The sequence below is a fragment of the Salarias fasciatus genome, chromosome 12 (assembly GCF_902148845.1).
Source record: "Salarias fasciatus chromosome 12, fSalaFa1.1, whole genome shotgun sequence".
Taxonomy (NCBI): domain Eukaryota; kingdom Metazoa; phylum Chordata; class Actinopteri; order Blenniiformes; family Blenniidae; genus Salarias; species Salarias fasciatus.
In genome coordinates, this window is record NC_043756.1 from 4,626,865 (window position 1) to 4,646,322 (window position 19,458).

At 43.1% G+C, this 19,458-nt stretch overlaps 1 protein-coding gene across 3 annotated transcripts; it reads right to left on the reverse strand.

The window, feature by feature from the left end:
- Positions 1–1,363: 1,363 nt before the first annotated feature.
- golga3 (golgin A3) lies at positions 1,364–17,764 on the reverse strand. 3 transcript variants are annotated; one of them, XM_030104679.1, is made up of 24 exons: positions 17,697–17,764; positions 16,269–16,530; positions 14,647–14,778; positions 13,477–13,589; positions 12,417–13,117; positions 12,135–12,243; positions 11,115–11,421; positions 10,817–11,019; positions 10,570–10,707; positions 10,269–10,430; positions 9,807–10,175; positions 9,627–9,704; positions 7,618–7,881; positions 7,417–7,511; positions 6,889–7,105; positions 6,284–6,427; positions 5,998–6,195; positions 5,776–5,892; positions 4,934–5,073; positions 4,675–4,807; positions 4,334–4,456; positions 4,013–4,177; positions 3,267–3,433; positions 1,364–3,147 (listed from the first exon to the last, which is right to left on the reverse strand). In XM_030104679.1, exons 2-24 carry the CDS (start codon positions 16,399–16,401, stop codon positions 2,955–2,957), a joined length of 4,401 nt encoding a protein of 1,466 aa, XP_029960539.1. In that variant the 5' UTR covers positions 16,402–16,530; positions 17,697–17,764; the 3' UTR covers positions 1,364–2,954. The 3 variants fall into 3 exon arrangements, with proteins under 3 accessions (XP_029960539.1, XP_029960538.1, XP_029960540.1); XM_030104678.1 differs by having other exon boundaries at positions 14,521–14,778; XM_030104680.1 differs by lacking the exon at positions 14,647–14,778.
- Positions 17,765–19,458: the final 1,694 nt, after the last annotated feature.

Below are 19,458 nucleotides of genomic sequence, written 5' to 3' on the forward strand. Positions count from 1 at the left end.
ATTAAAATCTTCAAAATTCATACCGCCCATAAACTTGCACACTGCACTCTCTTTGGAGGAAGCCTGAAGTACTGGGGAAAACGTGCAAACTCCACATAGAAAGTCCAGGCGAAAGTCTCTGAACCCATGACATTGAGTCCAAACCCCTGGTCCACTGTGCAGATCTTTATCTTCAAACTTAAATGAACTGACAAAGCTCAGAAATAAAAGAATTGCTACTCCAGGCACATGACAGCTCCACGCTCATATATGTTCTTCTTATGATCTACAATGCACAAAAGACCAAACTATGACATATCTTTGACATCAAGTAACTAATGTGTTTTCCAAAGTTGTGAACGTTTGAGTATAGTACAATAAATGTATAGTTCATGTAAATAAATATCTAATCAGATGTAAATGTGAGGATTGAGGAGAACTGAGACTGCAGAGATCCTTCCACATTTGGTGTATTAATGTCATTATGTTATTAATGTCTCACTGGATTCCGTTTGAGCAGGGTGTGACTTGCAATTGAAAACAACACTTTTTGTCTGAGAGGGATGGCAGGTGGTGGTCAAACTGAAATGACCTCAAATAAAATAGCAATCATCCATATTTATCATTGCAACGCTACACCTCATCATAAATGTAACATCTTTTATTATTAAATATGGAGGAAATGATATCAAATATAATTTCCCACTTGGTGTGTGGAAACTTGTACATGTTTGTTTCAAGAAGTTTGAATTTCATGCTCAATAGGCGAGACTTGACAGCTCATATTTTTGAAAGATTTTAAAAACATTTTCAGCAGGAACACATAACGAGAAAGGCCCCCCTTTCAAGCCCGGGTTGGATCTGGAGGACGAGGGCTAACAGTGAAGCTTGTATGTTATCCCTGTGTATGAAGAGGACGTCTCTGGGTGCATAGTATCTTTTCACACTCTGGAAACATACATTTAAGTTTAACTGGTTAAATTCGATCTAGACATGTCTCTCAGTTCATCCTGTGACGGGCTGGGGAGCCGGTCAGTGTACACCCTGCCTTCAATCACAGCCCGTCAATTGCTTGATAACTAGGAAGTGAGTTGAATGACATCAGACAGTATACTGACTCCCCACTGACCCCAAATACAAAAATCTGGCGTTTCTTAGATTTCATATAAACTGTACTTTGAGGGTAGTATGAGGAATTAGCGTGAATGAAGTGTTAGCTGAGAAAAAGAAGACAACAAAGTGAACTTTGAGCCTGGAGAGAGGCAAGACTGGGTACTTTAACTCATGAATGGGCACAAGCTTTGACAGATGAATAGTGCAATTTTATGATAAATACAATCACATATCCCAACACAAATGTTAAATCTGGAATAAATCAATTCCACACTTGAAAGAAAAGAAACAGCAAAGTTTAAGCATCGAGGATACCGTTCAGAAGATTTTTTTTTTTTTAGAACACAGTATACCAGTACAGTTGATGTTATTTGCCCCATAACCATTCCTCTCAAAAATATTTACTGTCCCTTTGGAATTTATTAAGCACACAAGTTTTGAGTTTTTATTACTATATAACTTTAAAGACCATTACCGAGTCCCGAGACAGATTCTGTACCATCCTATGATCAGTCGACCCTCCAGTCTCTGTACGGTCGTCGTTGAATCGGATTCGTGGGTCCGTATGTGACGTCTTGTAGTTTATCCTCTTTACACTATTAAACATGTTTTATATACAGTAATACAAAAAGAACATATGTATTTATATATATATATTAACCTCTGGAAACAATTAACTTATCCCTTAACCCAAGAAACAGAGTTTAATAATAATAACATGTGAATCAGGGGTAGTTGTCTTCCTTTTTCATTTTATACATTATGTATTAAAGTACATGAAAAAAAAAAATCAAAACCTCTCACTGAACCGGCTCTCATCTCAAAGTAGTAACCTTTTTTCTGTTTGAATCTCACAAACTTTCAAAGTCAGTTTTGTTTCGATCGTCTGGTGTGCAAAGTCAGTTGTGATAAGCTCATTTTAAAATACACAATCCTTCAGTAAGGATTTGCACACAAACACAATATAACATTTTAACATTTTGCACGCTCCCTCAGCAGGAATACACTCATTCACGCAGACACTTAGTCCTTTCGGGCATCTCAGAGATTACTTAAGGCTTTTTTCTTTTTTTTTTTTTTGCGTACACATTACTGCAGTCCATGCTAACAAACATAACTGAGATTAATGGGTTTTTTTTTTTTTGAGTTGAAGAACCCAGGGTGATATGGTTACATCAAACAAACACTGCATCTTAACATGAGGCCATACCAAAAACGAACTGCAAACGACGGTGATGGCGCGTCACTTCATCACGGGCTGCTTAGAAGCCATGTGAAGGTGCAACCACGTCAGTTACTGAGTGACTTTTAACGCGTACACAGGCACAGATGAATGGAAGAACAGGTGACGGCCAGCCGAATGACACACTCCTGGCTTTTCTGTCGTTTTAATTCCATCACTGAAACACTTTTTATGATCTCAGCCTCTATAATGCAGCATCAAAGTTGTCTATTCAGCATTATGAGGAGGGTAATCTCTAAAAAAAAAAAAAAAAAAAAAAAAAAACTTGGGCAAAGGCGGCTTCCTGATGAAGTTTAACAGAGACCACATCTGGATCGGTGATAACAAAACTGGATGTGGGGGACCCTCTTGGAGAGGCTGCTAAAAATAAAAACTTTGTCATTCATCAAATGCTAAATAAATAAATGCATAACACAAATATGAACAACCGTCAAATAAAAAGGAAAGAATAAAGCTATGGTATATAAAGTATTACTGTGAAAAAGCTCCTCTGTGCTGATGGGAGGAATGCCAAATGTTGGCAGCAATTGTTAAACGAGAAAAGGAACGGGGGGCTAAAAAGTGCCTTTGTGGATAAAACTCCACTCTCCCTCGATCGGCCTGAGATAAAGTTATTTTGTTATGATTGCTGTTGCTCTGCCTCGCTGTTATTTTCCACCGCCGTGCTGCTCGGCGCTGCCGGCGGCTTGGAGACGCTGTTTTGAGGCTCCCGTTGAGCCAGTCCCTCCTCTGTGTTTGTCCACGAGCCTATTGACTCATGCACCGTTACTGTGTGTTCTTCCATCTGCCTCTGGAGGCTGTCCATCTCCTCTCTGCAAGCAAGCAAAGCCAGGGAGAGATAAACAGAAAGTCTATTAGCTTTTGGATAACCGAGCAGGACTTGCAGATCAGAACGTCTCACGGAGATTAAAAAAAAAAAAAAAAGGCTCACTTGAGCTGCCGCAGACAGTTGTGCAGGTTGTTGAGCGGCTCCTTGTTGACGGAGGTCGATGGCTTCAGCAGCTCGTCCAGCAGAGAGGCCGGGACGGGACAGTCCGGGATCTTCACCGGAGTCACGGGGTTGGAGGGGTTTCCCTCGCTCTTCAGCTCCATGCGCTGCTGCTCAAGCCATCATTACAGGGGACGGACGCGGTTAGTGATTTATCCACAGTGGGCATTTCCTCTCAGGCAGTTTACTAACAGCTCTGACATTTACGGAGAAGGCGCTGGCGCTGGAAGCATTACTCATCCAGGAGAAATTAATGGCTACAGCCAGCTGTGTGAAAGCGCCGGACCAAATAACAACAGCCTGCGTTAAACACTAACACACAGTCTGTGCACTTCAGCTGCCATGTTTTAAAAGAGAAACAGTTTTTCCTCCTTTTTCATATTTTAGGTCAGCAAAATCCATCAGGCATCGTTGAAGGTATATTAAAAATAGATTACCGCTGGTCATCGCTAAATATCATACAAATAGAGTAAAAATAAATCACTGTTGTTTCTATAATGAGATTTAGCCACAAGTTTTCAATCTAACTTTAAATAATTTTGTAATTTGACATGATAATACCATAACAAATGCATCCACACACACAGGAAGTCATACTGGAAGTCACAACGTTTGTACTGAGGCGAGAACTCCAATGTGCAGCCTCTTCAAAAACACATGACACAAAACAACAGAAAAACACGCTGTACCTTCCTCAGACGACTCTGCTTCAGGTCCTGTTTGAGCTGCTGGTTCTGCAGCAGGACTGTCTTCATGCTGTTCCTCAGCTCGCCCACTTTAGCCTGCAGCATGAACTTGTCCTTCCTGGTGCTGCTCATCTCCTCCTGCACGGAATCCAGCTCCACTTTGATGTTCTGAAACAGACACAGTTCAGTCACAGATCACCTGAAAAGGGGATGAAAGCGCCAGTATATACTGCGGTACCAACGTGTTGCTTCTGTTGACATAATTGCTATAAAGAAACTCTGCTGCTCGGTGGAATCGAAGGTTAAAATGAGGATGCTGCTTGCCTGCAGAGCCGTCTGCAGGTTGTCCAGCTCCCGGTGGTGACACTGCTCCATCATCTCCAGCTGCTGCTTCTGGGCCTCAAGCTCCCTCTGCCTCTGCTCCACCTCCCACTTCAGGTCTTCAACCTGAACCAAAAAGAAGATAAGACGACCGTGTCAGTGAACTGGAAGCCTCCAGACGGCAGCTGCATGGAAGTTAAGCAATCCTGATTAACAAGCCTCGTGCCAACAAGTAAATCATTTAACATCCTGAATATTTACAGCTTTTCTTTTTTCTGTGTGTGAGAATACAATGTATGACCAAAGCCATCAGAAACACTATTCGCCTGGTCCAGCGTTGGTACCTCTTGCTTGGTGAGGGGCTGTTTAGCGAGTTCCTCGTTCAGTTGTTTTTGGAGGATCTGTAGTTGTGCGTGAGCGTCTGCCAACTCCTCCTGGAACTTGGAAACCTCCTGAGCATGCTGCTCATCCTGAGCTCTGCAGCGTGACACATTACATCATGAGCGACTGATGGGCAAACTATGACGATTCTGTCATGTTAAATTAAACCAAAAGAATAAACATATATCTAAATATGTTTGTGAGAGCAGCAGATGGCCGTACTGTAGTTTGTGGGCTTCACTCTGCAGAGCTTTGACCAGGTCCTCTTTGGCCTGCAGGTCTTTCTTGATCTCTGACAGCTCCAGCATGGCAGCCCTGTAGTGCCTCCTGTTGTGGGCCGCCTCAGCCTTTGCTGCTGCCACCTAGAGGACATATCACAGCATTACAATTGCTGAAGCAGTTGACTGCTGTTGATCTGCTGCTTTGGGAAAGAGCAAAGCACAGATATCCACTATCAAGAACTATATGAAGAAATTACCTATGTGAATACATGTAAATTGTTTATTATAATGAAAATGTTCAATAGGAAAAGGTTAGGTAAGCTATTTCAGTGTGTGGGGTCAATTTGAGGGCAGGGGGCTTAAAGAAAACCTGTACAAATCACAAAAGCTTGACATAACAGAGAAAAAGCTGCTTGAGAAGAAAGAAATGTTTAGTCCCACTAGGTACGCTGAACTGTAAATTATTTAAAATATGTAAAATAAGCACACATTTAGGGAGCAAATATGGAAATAATTGTTTTATATGCAAGGAATCGTGCAAACATTTAGTTCAGAGACGTAAAAAATAGGCATCGATATGCAAGTTTCACATCTCTCTCCTCCTTTCTGGAGTGGCACCCTACCTCCTGCTTTTCATTTTATTGCAACATTATTTTAAACTTTGGTTTAAAATTATTGTGATTGCTTTTAAGTGAAACAGGCAGATAAAAGTTCCACTGTGGCGATCCTGGAGGGAAGCAGCCAAAGTGAACCCTCACTGATTCATTCAGTCATTCATGATATATGAAACGGTTTCTCACCTCACAGACAGTGGAATGAAGCACTGCTGTGAAGAGATCTTACCTGCTCTTTCAGATCCTTGACTTTGGTTTTCTCTTTGTCCAAAGCAAGCTGCAGAGTTTGTACCATCTGCTTCATTTGCTGGTCCTCTTCCTCTTTACGTTTCAACACAGCTTGAACCTGAAATTACATTTCTATTGCTTTTACCTACAGGCAACGTGATACTGCAAACTAACGTGTTAATAGGGAATGCATTCATACTGCGAGCTGCAAACTCATTTTCACCTGCAGGTTGAGCTGGACGAGATCGGCCTCCCTCTTTGCCAAGGCAGACTCCAAAATGTTGGCGTGTTCCCGCAGTGAATTGTGGGACTGTGCTAAACCAGCTAGCTTCCCCTTCTCGTGTTCCAGCTCAAGCGCTAACTTCTTGTTGGCGTCTTCAAGCTTTCTGATGCGCTTCTTGAAGCAGCGAGACTCTTGGAGCTGTAAAATGGATTCATGTCATAATTACACAACGTCACAAACTGTGGTGGTAAATATGTCGGTCCTGGCAGCTTCATAGATATCAAACCTCGTCCTCGAGCTCCAGGACCTTCTCCTGGTACTCCTCCAGCTCTGTGGACGTGAGGGTGATCACTTCCTGCAGCTCCTTCTCCAGCATCGTCTTGCTGTTGGTCACAGCCTGCAGCTCCGCCTGGAGAGCCTCCATTTTCTCCTAGAATATGAAAATGTGCATTAAATTAAATTTTTCAGATTTATTTCATCTCAGTGGAGCCACAATACAATGATACATGACTTGGGCTTTTGAAGAAGCTGATCGATTTGAGAGTGATACAGTTATAACAGTAATGATTGAGTTTCAACACTTCCTGTTTCTCTTTCAAAATTTAAAATCCTTCTAAAAGAAGTGCTTTTTGTGATCTTCTGCAAGGTTTTCAAAGCAAAACTGGTCGTCAATCAGCACTCTACAACGTAGTAGATTCAAATGTGGCAGCAGAGCAGTCATTGAACCCCAGTTTGGTGCAAGTTGCTTTCCCTGTCTGCACGGAGACAGAGACAACTGCACTTCCAAAAAGTTTCACTCCAGTTCATTAGAAAACATGACCGCGTCAACAAAACCTTGACTGGCTCAAATTTAAAAGGCGTTTTGAAGGCCTGAGAGGTTTCTTGCGTTACCTGCAGAGCCTGGTTGTTTCCCCCGTCAGACACCTGAGCTTTGAGCTTGACCAGCTCGGCCTCGGTGCTCTCCTTGTCAGTCAGAGCCTCCTGGAGCCGCCTGCTCAAAATGCCCACGGCGTTCTCGTAGGCCTTGTGTTTGGCCTTCATCTCCTTCTGAGCGCTGGTCAAATCCGTCCCCAGTCTCTTCATGCGCACTTTCTGCTCTGAGATGGCCCTGCGTTCATGGACATAAAACATCGACTCTCTTAATAAATCAGTTTCATTCACACGGGATCTGAGTGTGCAGACTGTGAATCCCAATAATATCCAGTCCTGTTTGCATGTTCAGTGTTATGAAATGGGTGGATGCACTTCTTATAACCACATATAATGACTCATAATAGTGTTTGGAAATCAGACATTGTATAAGTATTGTCCCATATTTACATTTATAAATAGCACACAAAAGCAGAGATCTGCAGCACGGTCCAAGTCAGTGTGGTCAGAATGATTAAAACTCCTCCAATCTCCAGAAGCATGACTCACTTTTTGGCTTCTGCCTCCATCTGCTCCACCTGTTTCCTCAAACCCTCGTTCTCCTGTGTCGCTGCCGCGAGCTGGTTCTGATCGAACTGCAGAGACTGGGATGGGAGGAAAACCAAGCATGTCTGGTTACAAAACAGAACGGCTCAAAACACCTTTCCTTCGCGGAGGGAGAAGACGTTGCATTGTATTTCTGACCAGTACCTGCATCTGAGTTTCCAGCTGATCCCTCTCCGTCTGGATGGCCTGCAGATGGGCCTCCATGTTACTCATCTGCTCCTGGACCCTCTGCACCTCCCGCTGCAGCCGAGCCTGCTCCAGTTCCGCCTTCTGCTTCTCCCCCTGAGAGCTTATCAGCTCCTGCTTGAAGTCCTTCACCTCCGCCAGCAGACGCTTCTTGGTGGACTTGAGCTCACTGATCAGCTGGTCTTTGGAGCTGGCGTCCCGCCGGTACGCTTCCACCATCACCTGTGAAGTCAACGACACGGCCATCTCAATGAAACGTTCCCATAGAGCACTAACGAAGGGTTTTCTTTCTCACATTGAAACAGTGGGCAAGAGATTTTTCATAGGCTGCAGGAGCGAGGGCTGGAACCAGATTTAAATCCCACACTGCATCACTGCTTCTGTTGAGTGACACATTTTAAGAGAAGAAAAACTTTATGTGCACACTCAGCTGTTCGGGCCTTTTTTTCTCTTCTAATTAGACTTTTCTTGAAGTTCACATGCTATATAAAAGCTGAAATATTTCAGAAACTCTTCAAAGGACGGCAGCAGCGCATGCTGGCTTTTCTGCAGGCGGAGCTTTTCAAATCTTCAATTTATTCAAATACTTCATTCATTTTTAATGAATGTATAGCAACAGGAGTGTGGTGTACCGTGTACGTATTATGCATAAAAAAATGAAATGCTATAGCATTTTTATGAGAGAGGAGAGAATGTTTTGCACAGTTTGAAGTTTGACGCAGTCAAAGCAGGTGCCCACTTTCCTTTGAACAAGTCTGACAGACTACCGCGTTTTACTTTATTCACAGCACAACGCGCATATTAAAGCCTTTATGGAGCACCCAATAAGTTACCTGAAAGCTAAAACGTTTAGACTTTGGGGACTTTTTAAAGGAGATTTAAAGGGAAAAGCAACAAACTAAAACAATAAACTGAGATCTATGGAAAAATATAGTTGAAATAAAAAATCTCTGAACAACACATTGCTTAGGAATTACCTGTAATAGATTATACATTTTCTTTTTTAAAACATCTTATACATTAATAACTACTACTGTCCTACAGCGTAACGCATGATTTGCAGCAAACATACAATCAAGATGATTACAAAAATGTCCATTGTCTCTTCCTCTGTGGCTGCTGGGCTGGTGACCTTGTGACCCAACAGGAAGAAGCAGGAGAGGCAGTATGCTTTGGCACTTGTCAATATATCAACATATTTTAGGGCAGATGCATTGTAATCAAAAAATTAAATCTAAAAATCATCTTTTTCAATGAGTCACACATTGTTTGTTGATGTCTTCTGCGATTGTCAATGACTCGTCATCGGAAGAAACAGGAAGAAATGAGAAGCTGTCAAGTATGATAGAAAAGAATAGAAACACTTTCTCAATCCTGGATGCAATTACTCATACAACAAAGGGTTAATAATTCCTCATATAAAAGAATTTGGACCATCAGAAACTTGTGATTTATTTTCTATTTCTTCAGATGTAGCGTTCTTTTTTTTTTTTGACGAGTCTTCGTCAAATGAGGGAAAGCAGTTTAGATTTAACGGTTTGTTGAAGCAGCCCAAAGTGAATTCTGATGGAGCGCGGCGACGTTTAATGCACGAGTATAAAAAGAGTTTAGAGAAACTCAAATCTTGACAGAGATACAATACAGTTCACTTGTCTGTCATTTTGTCAATTAACTCCACTCTCCTGGTGACAGCCTGTCAATGCGGCATAAAGCAGCATCCACCATTTTCAGTCCAATGAGGCGTGTCTACCAGCGCTTCGGGCTTTCTTCAGCAGATCTGACAGCCATCTGGCTCCACAAAGCGTCCTCCTACGACAGCATCAGCCTCAGCCAGCTGGGAGATTTCTGCCAAGTGCTTCAAAATGTAAGTGAAGTCTTCACAGGCTCGACTTCTGCGGAGTTCTCAGCAGCTTTACTGACAGACAAGAAGCTGTCTACACGAAGAAACACAACGGGAGACGTCTTACCTTTTGTTGCTGGAACTGTTCTTTCAACTTCTGAGCTTGTTTCTTCAGGGAGTTATTTTCTTGTTGCAGAGTTTCAATCTGTCAAATATAAAAGAGCCTTCATTTTTCAGCACATTTGTTGACACGCTTCCATTCTTTTTTTCAACCGAGAGTGAAAAGCGCCTCCCTGCCGTCCCGTACCTGACTGGCTTTGACTTGAACCTCTTGTCGGAGGTGATCCAACACATCTGAGGCCACCAGCACGTCCTCCCCGAGACGCTCGGCTCCCTCGTCCAGCTGGCTCTTATCCGCCCGGGCGGCCTCCAGCGCCACCTCCAGGACGATCTTCTCATTCTGCAGGTACTGGATGCTGTCGTCCTTGGCGTTGCTTTCCGTCTGCAGCTCGGCCAGCTGGGCCTCCAGCTCCAGGTAGCGGGCCTCCAGCTGGTTGATGGACTGCTCTTTGGTGTGGAGATTCTCCTGAGTGGCTGTCAGCTGCCGCATCAGCTCCAGATGCTCGTTCTGAAGTGACTGCAGCTGCACGTCCTTCTGGGAAAGGGTCAGTCTCACCTAGGAGCGACAACGGATGACAATTTAAAGTAGAATCCGGCAAACGTTCTCACAACATCGGCAGTGAGTTCCTGTTCCATCTGGCTTGACTACCTGCTCCAGTTCCCGTTCTAGGGTGCTGGCTGTGTTGGCCAGTTTAACTAATCGGTCTCGCTCTTCTTCGAACTCCTCCAGTTTGTGCTGCAGGTCGTCCTCCACCATGGATTTTGCATCCTGAATTTGCTTGTAAGCAGCTTCTTGAGTCAGCATGTCGGCCTGCATCGCAGTGGAAGATCACTGAACATTGAGTACCTCCTCACACCGATAATGGAAATATTTGAGCTCAGGTAGAATCAGGATTTAACATTCAAATCCAGAGGTGGCGCATTCAGGAATGAACGATAGTGACGTATACCTCAATGCTCTGCAGCTGGACTGCAATGCGTTCTTTCTCTTTGATGGAGCGGTGTTGGGTCTCCGTGAGTTGATGAGACAGGGTTACATTTTCCAGCTTCAGATGCTCCAAAACACCGATCTGACTCATCTGTCCAGCCTGATGAAGAGGAGGGGGAAAAAAAAAAAAGCAGAAGAACGAGCCGGTCACCCAGGATGACTTCTCTTAGTCACAAAGTGCGATCCGACACCATGAGAAACCACCTCACCTGCATGTTGGCCATCTCTCCCTGCAGCCTGACTCTGGCCTCCTGCGCCACGGCCAGCTGCTGCTGGTACCACTGCCTGACCTGCTGGAGGGAATCAATCTCCGCCTGAGAGGTCTTCAGCCGGCTCTGCAGGGTGCTGCGCTCCAGCTGCACCTGCTGCAGCTGGCTCTGGAGGCTACCCATCTGCTGCCGCAACTCCTGAACTGCATGAGTTCGAAATCAACACGGACCATTAAAAAAACACCGATGCGTTGATTGAATCCAGCTGTTTTCAGCTCTGCGGTTCTTTACCACCTACCTGTAGTGTCCCTCAACGTCACAGTGCTTTGCATCTCCTCCACCTTCCCCATCAGCCTGTTGTATTGCTCTTCAGCAACCTTCAGGTCATTGCTGAGAGAAGCCAGACTGGCGTTCTTGCTCTCCAGGTTTCCCTGCAGCTCCACCATGGCTCTCTCTAGCTGGTTGCAGTTCTGACGCAGCGTGCCAACCTCGGAGGTGAGGGTGCTCTGCTTCTCCCGGCTGACTTGAGCTTCTTCCTGTTTAGCCTGCAGCTGAGCGTTCACCGTGGCAAGCTGGGCTTGTAGCTCTGTTTTCTCCTTGAGAGCCTGGAGGCAGAGACATGCTGTTCAGCAACCTCTCCTCACTACTGGGGCATTCCATAAACATCCTGTTTTATCACTCTGAGGCTAAATCCTAATGACAGTATGATCACAACTTCAAATTAGAGGCCAGAGAAGCAGATCCGGGATCAGGTGTTCTCAGGTTCACCACTCTGGGTCCCTTGACCTCCATCAGCTCCCTGGAGCTCTCTAATGTGGCTGCTCACCGCATCCCAGAAAAGGGACGGGCAGATGCCGAAAAAGGAATTCCCCCCGTTTGATTCTAGGTTAACTGGTGACTCTAAAATTGCCCAGTGAGAGTGTAAGCATGTGTAACTCTCCCTCTGTTTGCTCTGGGATATAATTGTGAACTATCCGGGATGTATCCTGTCTTCATCCAGACAGCTGGGACAAGCTCCAACAATAAAGTAGGCTCTGCTCTTAAAGTCTTACAGTCTCTCTGTGTGTCCTGTTTCTCCCTCCAGCCTCCTGTCCTGCTTTATTTTGCAGTTTTTAAATGTCGTTTGTAAGCATTAATTCAAGATGGCTTTGATAATCAATCTAACATATTCCTGCTTATTCAAATGTAAAGTACAGCAGCTTTTGGTGAAGCCATTTGGTGTGGCAGTTCAAGTTTTCATTCTTATTTTAGGCATCAAAAATGTGATGGGGCTGGATGAGAGCTGTCTGAAGAAAGAACTGAAGATGTGATTAGTTACCTGACTGGCTTCAGATGACAAGGACTCCAGCTGGCCTTCGAGTCTCATTTTCTCTTTCAGCACCTGAAGCATTTCATCATGTCCCATCACAGAACTCTCCAAAGAAACACTAAAACAAAAAATTTAAAACAATTTAGATTTACAAGATTTATCACAAAACCATTACATTCGCTCAAACCAGGACATTAAAATGCAAGTTCTCTCTCAAAGTTGAATAATTTGAAGTGATAAAGACTCAGTCTGGTCATGACATTGATTCCCCATAGTAACCTGGTAGAATACCTGCTGGAGAAACTGTCCCTGCGGCTGCGAGGCTCTGCTGTGCCCTCTCTCTCCTGCTCCAGCTCCAGCTGGTGCTGCTCCTCGCTGGCTGCCTGCAGCACTTCCTGTAGAGAGGGGAACTGTCCCATGGCCTCGGGGGCGATCTCCCGTCCCTCCACCGTGTACGGCCCCCGCTGCCTTTCCACGGCGGCGGACAGCGTGGCGTAGGTCCCTCTGGTCGACACGCTGCTGTAGGAAGAGCTGTCGCTGTCATTGCCGTCGTTCCCCCTCGCTCCCGATTCGCTGCCGTCAATTTCTGACACACTGTCCCCGAGCTGTGGCTCCGTCTCACAGGCGCTGCCCTCGGACACCACGCTGACCTCGGACAGCGTGGACACAGAGCTAATGGTGGACTGGAGGGAGTTCCTGCTGCCATCTGCAGACTTCACGCCACCTCCTCCTCCTCCTCCTCCATCACTCTCAGGAGTCTTATAGTCAGCTAAGGAGTGGATCTTGCTGGGACGAGGTGACCTGGATTTCTTTTCCTTGGAAGGAGGAATTCCAAGGCTGCCTAGTTTGGGACCTCGTGGGACGCTGGTCCTCAGGAATGAATACTCCTTGGTCATGGCAACGGTGTTTGCACGAGGCAGGGCCTCAGGATGCAGCATGAGCTCTGGATCCAGGGTGCTGAATGGTCTGCTCTTGGCGGTGGAGCGGTGAGACTAAAAAAGAAAAAACAGGAAAAAGGTTCAGCGGTCACAGTGGAACCAGCTCAGCTTGATGACTCAGATAAAATAGGTCAGATGTTTAAGGCTTCACACTCAGAGGAGCTGAACTTGCACAAATACATACTAATGTGAGACTGCAATAGTTAAACTTTCAACTGTTCCGGTTACACTGTTAGTGAGAACATGAGCATCACGTTCACTTTTACTTTCCATAACTTCTCAATTTTGGAAACACGTCTCTCCAAAGAATAAAGTACCAGAGAAGGCATGAGGATTTTGAGAGCACACACAGGGTTCAGTCAACAGGTAAATACAATAATGCATGACCTCGACGTGTCTGTTTATTCACTCACTCTCTCCTTATGCCTCTGCACTCTATACTGTTTGAGTTGCTCCTCCAAACGCCGGCGAGCCTCCAGGCGAATCTTCTCCTCGTTCTCCATTTCGAGCGAAGGCTTCTGGTTGGCTGAAGGAGGATAAAGTCAGGACAAACACAAGATCGCTCCACACCAACACAAACACCTCCACCAAATCACAATATTTACACCACGTCTTATTCAATGATCACAAAAGCTTCATCCTGGCAATGAGTCTGAAGTTGCCCGACTGATTCAGTGAAGATTTATGAGTGATGGTTCTTGTGGTGAAGAGTCGCTGCTGCTCTCAAACAGGCATGGTGAACAAATGATTCAAAGCAGAGTTCCCAGGGCAAGAGCAAACCACCGTGGCAAGGAAGTCACAATATGCCCCTGAGGCACTCATCCAACACTAATGGAGGATTCATTTGACACTCGCTTACATCCTCATGCTGTATTTCATCGTTTTGTTTTCAACACGTAAGTGTTTACCTCACTCATGCCTGCAAAAGCTTTGCAGCCTCCAGAAACTCATCAAACAGATGCACACTGAATCAGTCATGTTCATGAGCCATCACTGGCAGTGCTGCACGCTGATTCCTCATGTGGGACCATACATATATGTGTAATGTTTGTGGGAGTAGTAGCTTGAAGGCAACAGAGCAGTTTGTGTGTTGCCTAAAATAACCTCATAGCTATGAACGAGGCAACTGTGCCAAACTTTGAAAAACCACTGAAAGCACCATGACAGCAGGGTTAGTTCCAAAAAGCAGCCATTAGCCCATACAGTGTTGAAAATTAAGCACCAATGCCAGTCAAATCAAGCAATAAAAGCAGCCCACGGGAACTACAGAAATTAGGGAGACCGAAACATCTCAACAAAATCTCATTGAATTCTTCAGCTGAGATTAGACACAGACATGGATGTTAAATAAAAAGAGGTGTGCACGAATCAAAAACCAAAACATTCCACAGCACGAGGTTAAATACGGAGGATAATAGAGGGGGGCATTCACTCCACATAAATGTGTTTATGCTTACACAGTTCAGTCTCCTGCATAGGCATACTGAGTCTGAGTGACTGCAATGCATCGCCCTTGTGACCCGTGACCTCAGCACTATCCCCCTCAGACTGCTCTAGCATCGTGGGTTGATAAGCAGCCACACCTGAGGAGGGCTCTTGGGTAGGGGAGCTGACGCTCTGAGGAGGAGCGTCTAAAGGCAGGGACCCATTAACGAGGGTGTCCCCGGCCGCAGCCAGTCCATTTCCATTAGGCATCGCATCTGAACTGACAGGACCTGCGAGGAAGAGAGAAGCAGGAAGGAATGCACAGGGATATGCTAATAAGTCACGGTAATCTCCTACGAAAATGTCAGGGTACATGTGGTTCTCCTGGCAAACTGGCTGAACAACTTCCTCAAGCAACTATGGAAACATTCATGCAACACTTGGTTAGTAAAGCACCGCTTCATTTGTGTGTACAGTACTATTGAGGATCATGAACAGAAAGTCAAACAGGTTATGAGTGCAAGACGACTTTGAGGATTTAAATTTCACTTAAAGTGATCTCACACTGAAATCAGTCTGCTTGGGAGGATTTAAGAGCGTGCTTTGGCTAATGTGTATTTGCAACATGAACAGAGGGTGTGTGAAAAAGTAAGTGGGGAAGTAAATTATGCTTTTCCTTGCTTTGTTTCTCAATGACAAGACTTTGTTAGAATTAATGTTTTTTTTTCCTAAACTTTATATATATATTCATGTTCACCTTTCAGAATCTCAAGGATCCCTTCTTCTGTGTTAGACTTGGGCAGGACTTTATTAATTTCTAGATTAGCAAATCCAGTTTTCTTTGTGTTTTTTAATCTAGAAATTACATGAAAAGCTATAAAATTCAAAGCAAGTTATCAGCTTCAAGCACAAGATGATTCCATCATACACAAGTACTTCATTTTCTCCTAAACTTGAAAACTGTGGTTAAGTTTATGTCAGCGCTTCTCTCACTGTCTGGAGTTTTCAGGGCGCAGCTGGAAAAGGGTGACTCATTCGCATCTGCCCACCAAAGTTAAACGAAATGCTTAGTTCAGATTTTTAAAAGGTTTTCATCCACTGGTGGAAGGTATAAGAATAGACAATACCAATCAAGAAACCAAGCCGAGTTTTTTGTTGTGGAAAAAAAAAAGTGTTACTGTCAACATTTGCTTTTCTTGACGTTTACCACGAAGGGATGTTTAATCACAAACATTTGAGGGGTTGTCTTTCCTTTTAATTGAATTCACTACTTATAAATGAAAAGAGATGCGTAAAAAGAAATGCTGCTTCGCCATTCTGTTTGTAAACTTTCTTCATTGCATGGCACAAATTGCAAAGAACACTTTTTCAAGCTTTTTATTTTCTAAATCATTATTCCGCGACGGTTTCTGCACTTTAGTTTAGTTCTTCTCTGCATGATAACTTATTTCAGGTCAGCATTTAACACATTGGTGCAATGAGCCATGTAGCACAGATCAGTAGAGGATCTTAGAATTTGTGGAATCCAACAAAACAGGTCAACCGTGGCAGAATACAAGTATTGGATAAAAGACATACTAGTGGTATGGCTTAAGGGGGAAGAACTTTACAGATCACAAAGCAGAACTAACTCTGAGTACAGCCCACTGAAGAAATACACGCTCCAAATGGGATAGAGGTCAAATATATAAAGTTAAGCTAGATTGACAAGTATTACCACTCTTTCAATTGCCAACACACAAACATTATCAGACAGAAGTAAAACATCAGCAGCACTCACCGTTAGGAACATCCTCTTTTGTGTGTTGTGTGGTTTCCAGTCCTTGTTTCAGTTGCATTTCATGTTCCACAATATGGGCTTCATTCTCTTTGGATAATATAGCATGGATTTCTTGATGGGCATTAGTCTCCATCTGAGCTGATTAGTTATGACTTATTTCTTGATGTAACAGTCACAGTAGGCAGCTTGAAAAATAAGCTGTATTAGACCATCTTCTGAGGGAGGGGGTCAGCTGGGAACATGTCAGAGTCCAGGAGCACGTCTGAATGCAGACAAAAACGTAGAGATCATGTTTAAGAACTATCTCCAGGCTGTGTGCGTAGATTACAACACTTGGAAAGATCAACACAACATAAGTAGTTGCAGTTCCTCACTACAAATCTCTTTCAGGCACTAACAACATTATGCAACAGCACACTCAGCTTGAATTTACGCATACTTGTAAGAGACAGTCAAGGGTTAACAAGCTGGCTTGGAGGATAAGTGGATTGTCTGGTGTTAAATATACCCCCACTGGACACTTAATTAAGTACACTTGCACCATCCAACATGAAAACTTCGTTTCTAAAGATCTACAAAGATGAATTCACTATACGATGTTTAAGTTAATAGTTTTCCTCCATCTGACACATGTGTAACTAGTGTGGAAGGATTAACAAAACTGCACAGCATTGCTCGTCTTTATGATCGGCTAAAGGTTAGAGGCATGAAACTGTTTTACATCTTACATTACATAAACAACACTGACAAGTTACCATTCGGCCATTTTAGTATACGAGAAGTTATTATTACTATTATTACACAATTTTCTGTTTTAACAGGGTGTGTCGAAAGCATGCATACAGTGTGAAGATTGTTAAAAGAATCCTCAGAATGTATAAGATGACTTTTTTTTCCCAATCTTTTTTTTTTGCTGCGTCGGCTTTAGAGGCAGTGACACTGTTTTTTCCCCCCAAAGCGTGTCGGTGTGTCACGGTTTTCTACCCGCCACTTTAAATAATAACGATACTATTTCATTGGTATGCGGTGCTGCGAGCAATGCTATCGGGGTAACATCTGCTTAGGTCGGGTCAAAACAAAAGCTTCCACTTACAGACGTGAATATAACTACTGTTCGCCAGAGTGACATGGCTGGTTTGTTTCACTTACAGCACTATCAGTCAGATTAACAAGAATGTGGGTGGACATCACTGGTTAGCGATGCTAACGAGGCAGCTAACTAGCCCGATGTGTTTTTGACGGGACCTGTCAAGCTAAATATGCTAAGTCGTTAGCTCAAACAGCCACCCGCCGCTTCAGGAAGAAATTGTCTCTTAATAGAGCCAAATAAAATTATAACTCACTGTCTGGTAAGCACACTGCAAGGCTCCTGGGGAAACCGTACAATGACATTATCGGTAGAAGCTGACAAAGACAACAAACACTCACCTTTTTTCGAGAGCTTCGCCTTTTACTACGTGGCTGTTTGGATTCCGTCCCCAAAACTGTCCGACTGGAAACAGCGAGGACTCACATCGAACACGGTCGACTGTCTGCAGGAAAACACGAAGCTCGCCGGGCACCGAAGCGTCTGCTGTCCACACTCACTAAATCTATAATTTACACTCAGAAAGCTGATCGTATGAATGAGCGTGATGACAGTGATGCAGATACTTATATCAATGACAGGCTCACTACACGGGCTGTATTATAGGCCGGATGTGGTTCAGTGCTTCACTCTTGTGGTCAAAGCTGCACCTTCATTTCCAAACAAGCAGCAAACGTTTTTTTTTTTTTTTTTTGCACGCACCTTCCCCTCTATTTTATTTTATTACATTAAATATATTTTAATAACAGATGCACATGCATATGACAATGGACAATGGACATCACTACTTAATATAGTATAATCATCACTACAAACACTTTTTTTATACATCATGTATTATGGAGAGGACATAATGACTTCATACGTAGTAAAATGTATTTTAATACACATAATAACTGACTTTGCTTCAATATTTATTAGCATCATCAATCAGTAGAAACAATTTTCAAACATCACATTTCACCTCTATGTAAGACAAAACCTTAAGCTGTTCTGTTAATATAGTGGGTGTGGTGGAGTGGGTTAAGTCTCTCCTCAACTGTGTGCAATTACTGAACAGCAAATATTATTATAAGATTGTGTGGTACTTTTGGAAGCATTTCATTATATTTTTTTCATCCAACATTTTCCAAATAAAGACAAAAAACACAGAGCCACATTTGTATATGGACCATCGAGTTGTCGTCTTTGATATTTTACAAATAGGTAGATAACCAGTATTCCAAAAAAATATTCATATAAATATCTTAACTTACCATTAGTACAAATAAAAGCACCAGCCTTTCAGAACATTTAAAGTTGATATCAATAATCATCAGTAACACAATAATCAATAGTTGTTTTTGTTCTTGCTGTTGTTGTTTATTAATGCTAAGTTTGAAATCACTATGGCTGGAAAAGAATTCACACTAAACCCTAAAAGTTTAAAATATAAGGGAGGACATTGATACTGAGCACTGCTGGCATCAGGTCCCACACCTGAGCCACTGACACATTTCAGGTTGTTATCATTGACAATGATTCTGTATGAATAGTGCTGCTGGATACAGTTCAATAGCTGGTCCCAACAATAAAGCTCTCAGTGTAACCTGTAGAGGACAGGGAAATATTGCATGCATAAAACAACAGCAAGATAGAAAAATCTCCAGGAGCAAGAATGTGATAAGTCAATTCTAATAAATCCACAATGACTTTGAAATATGTATTCATATATCAGTGACAATCCTTTTAAATTTGCAATATTTTTAAGGTCAATACTGATATCATATTCAAGTTTATCTGCAGAAGATTTCAATAGTTTTGACGCCATCTGTTGGTAGTAACAAGAATGACATGTTGGATAAATAAAGCAGATTGAAGAGGTTGGAACTGGAAGTAAACTGAACTTTAACACCAACAGAAAGAGCACATCCAGAAGAATACAGATAGAAGTATTTAACCATTTAAAGTCTTAGGAGTGAACATCACCAGTAGCCATAATTTGCTTATCAACTTTTGTCTATAAAACTAGTTTTAAAATGCATTAAATGTGTATGTGATAAAATTGAGAAAACGCCGAGTCTCTGTTCATCATCTATCAGACTTTCATTCATGTTTATTTAC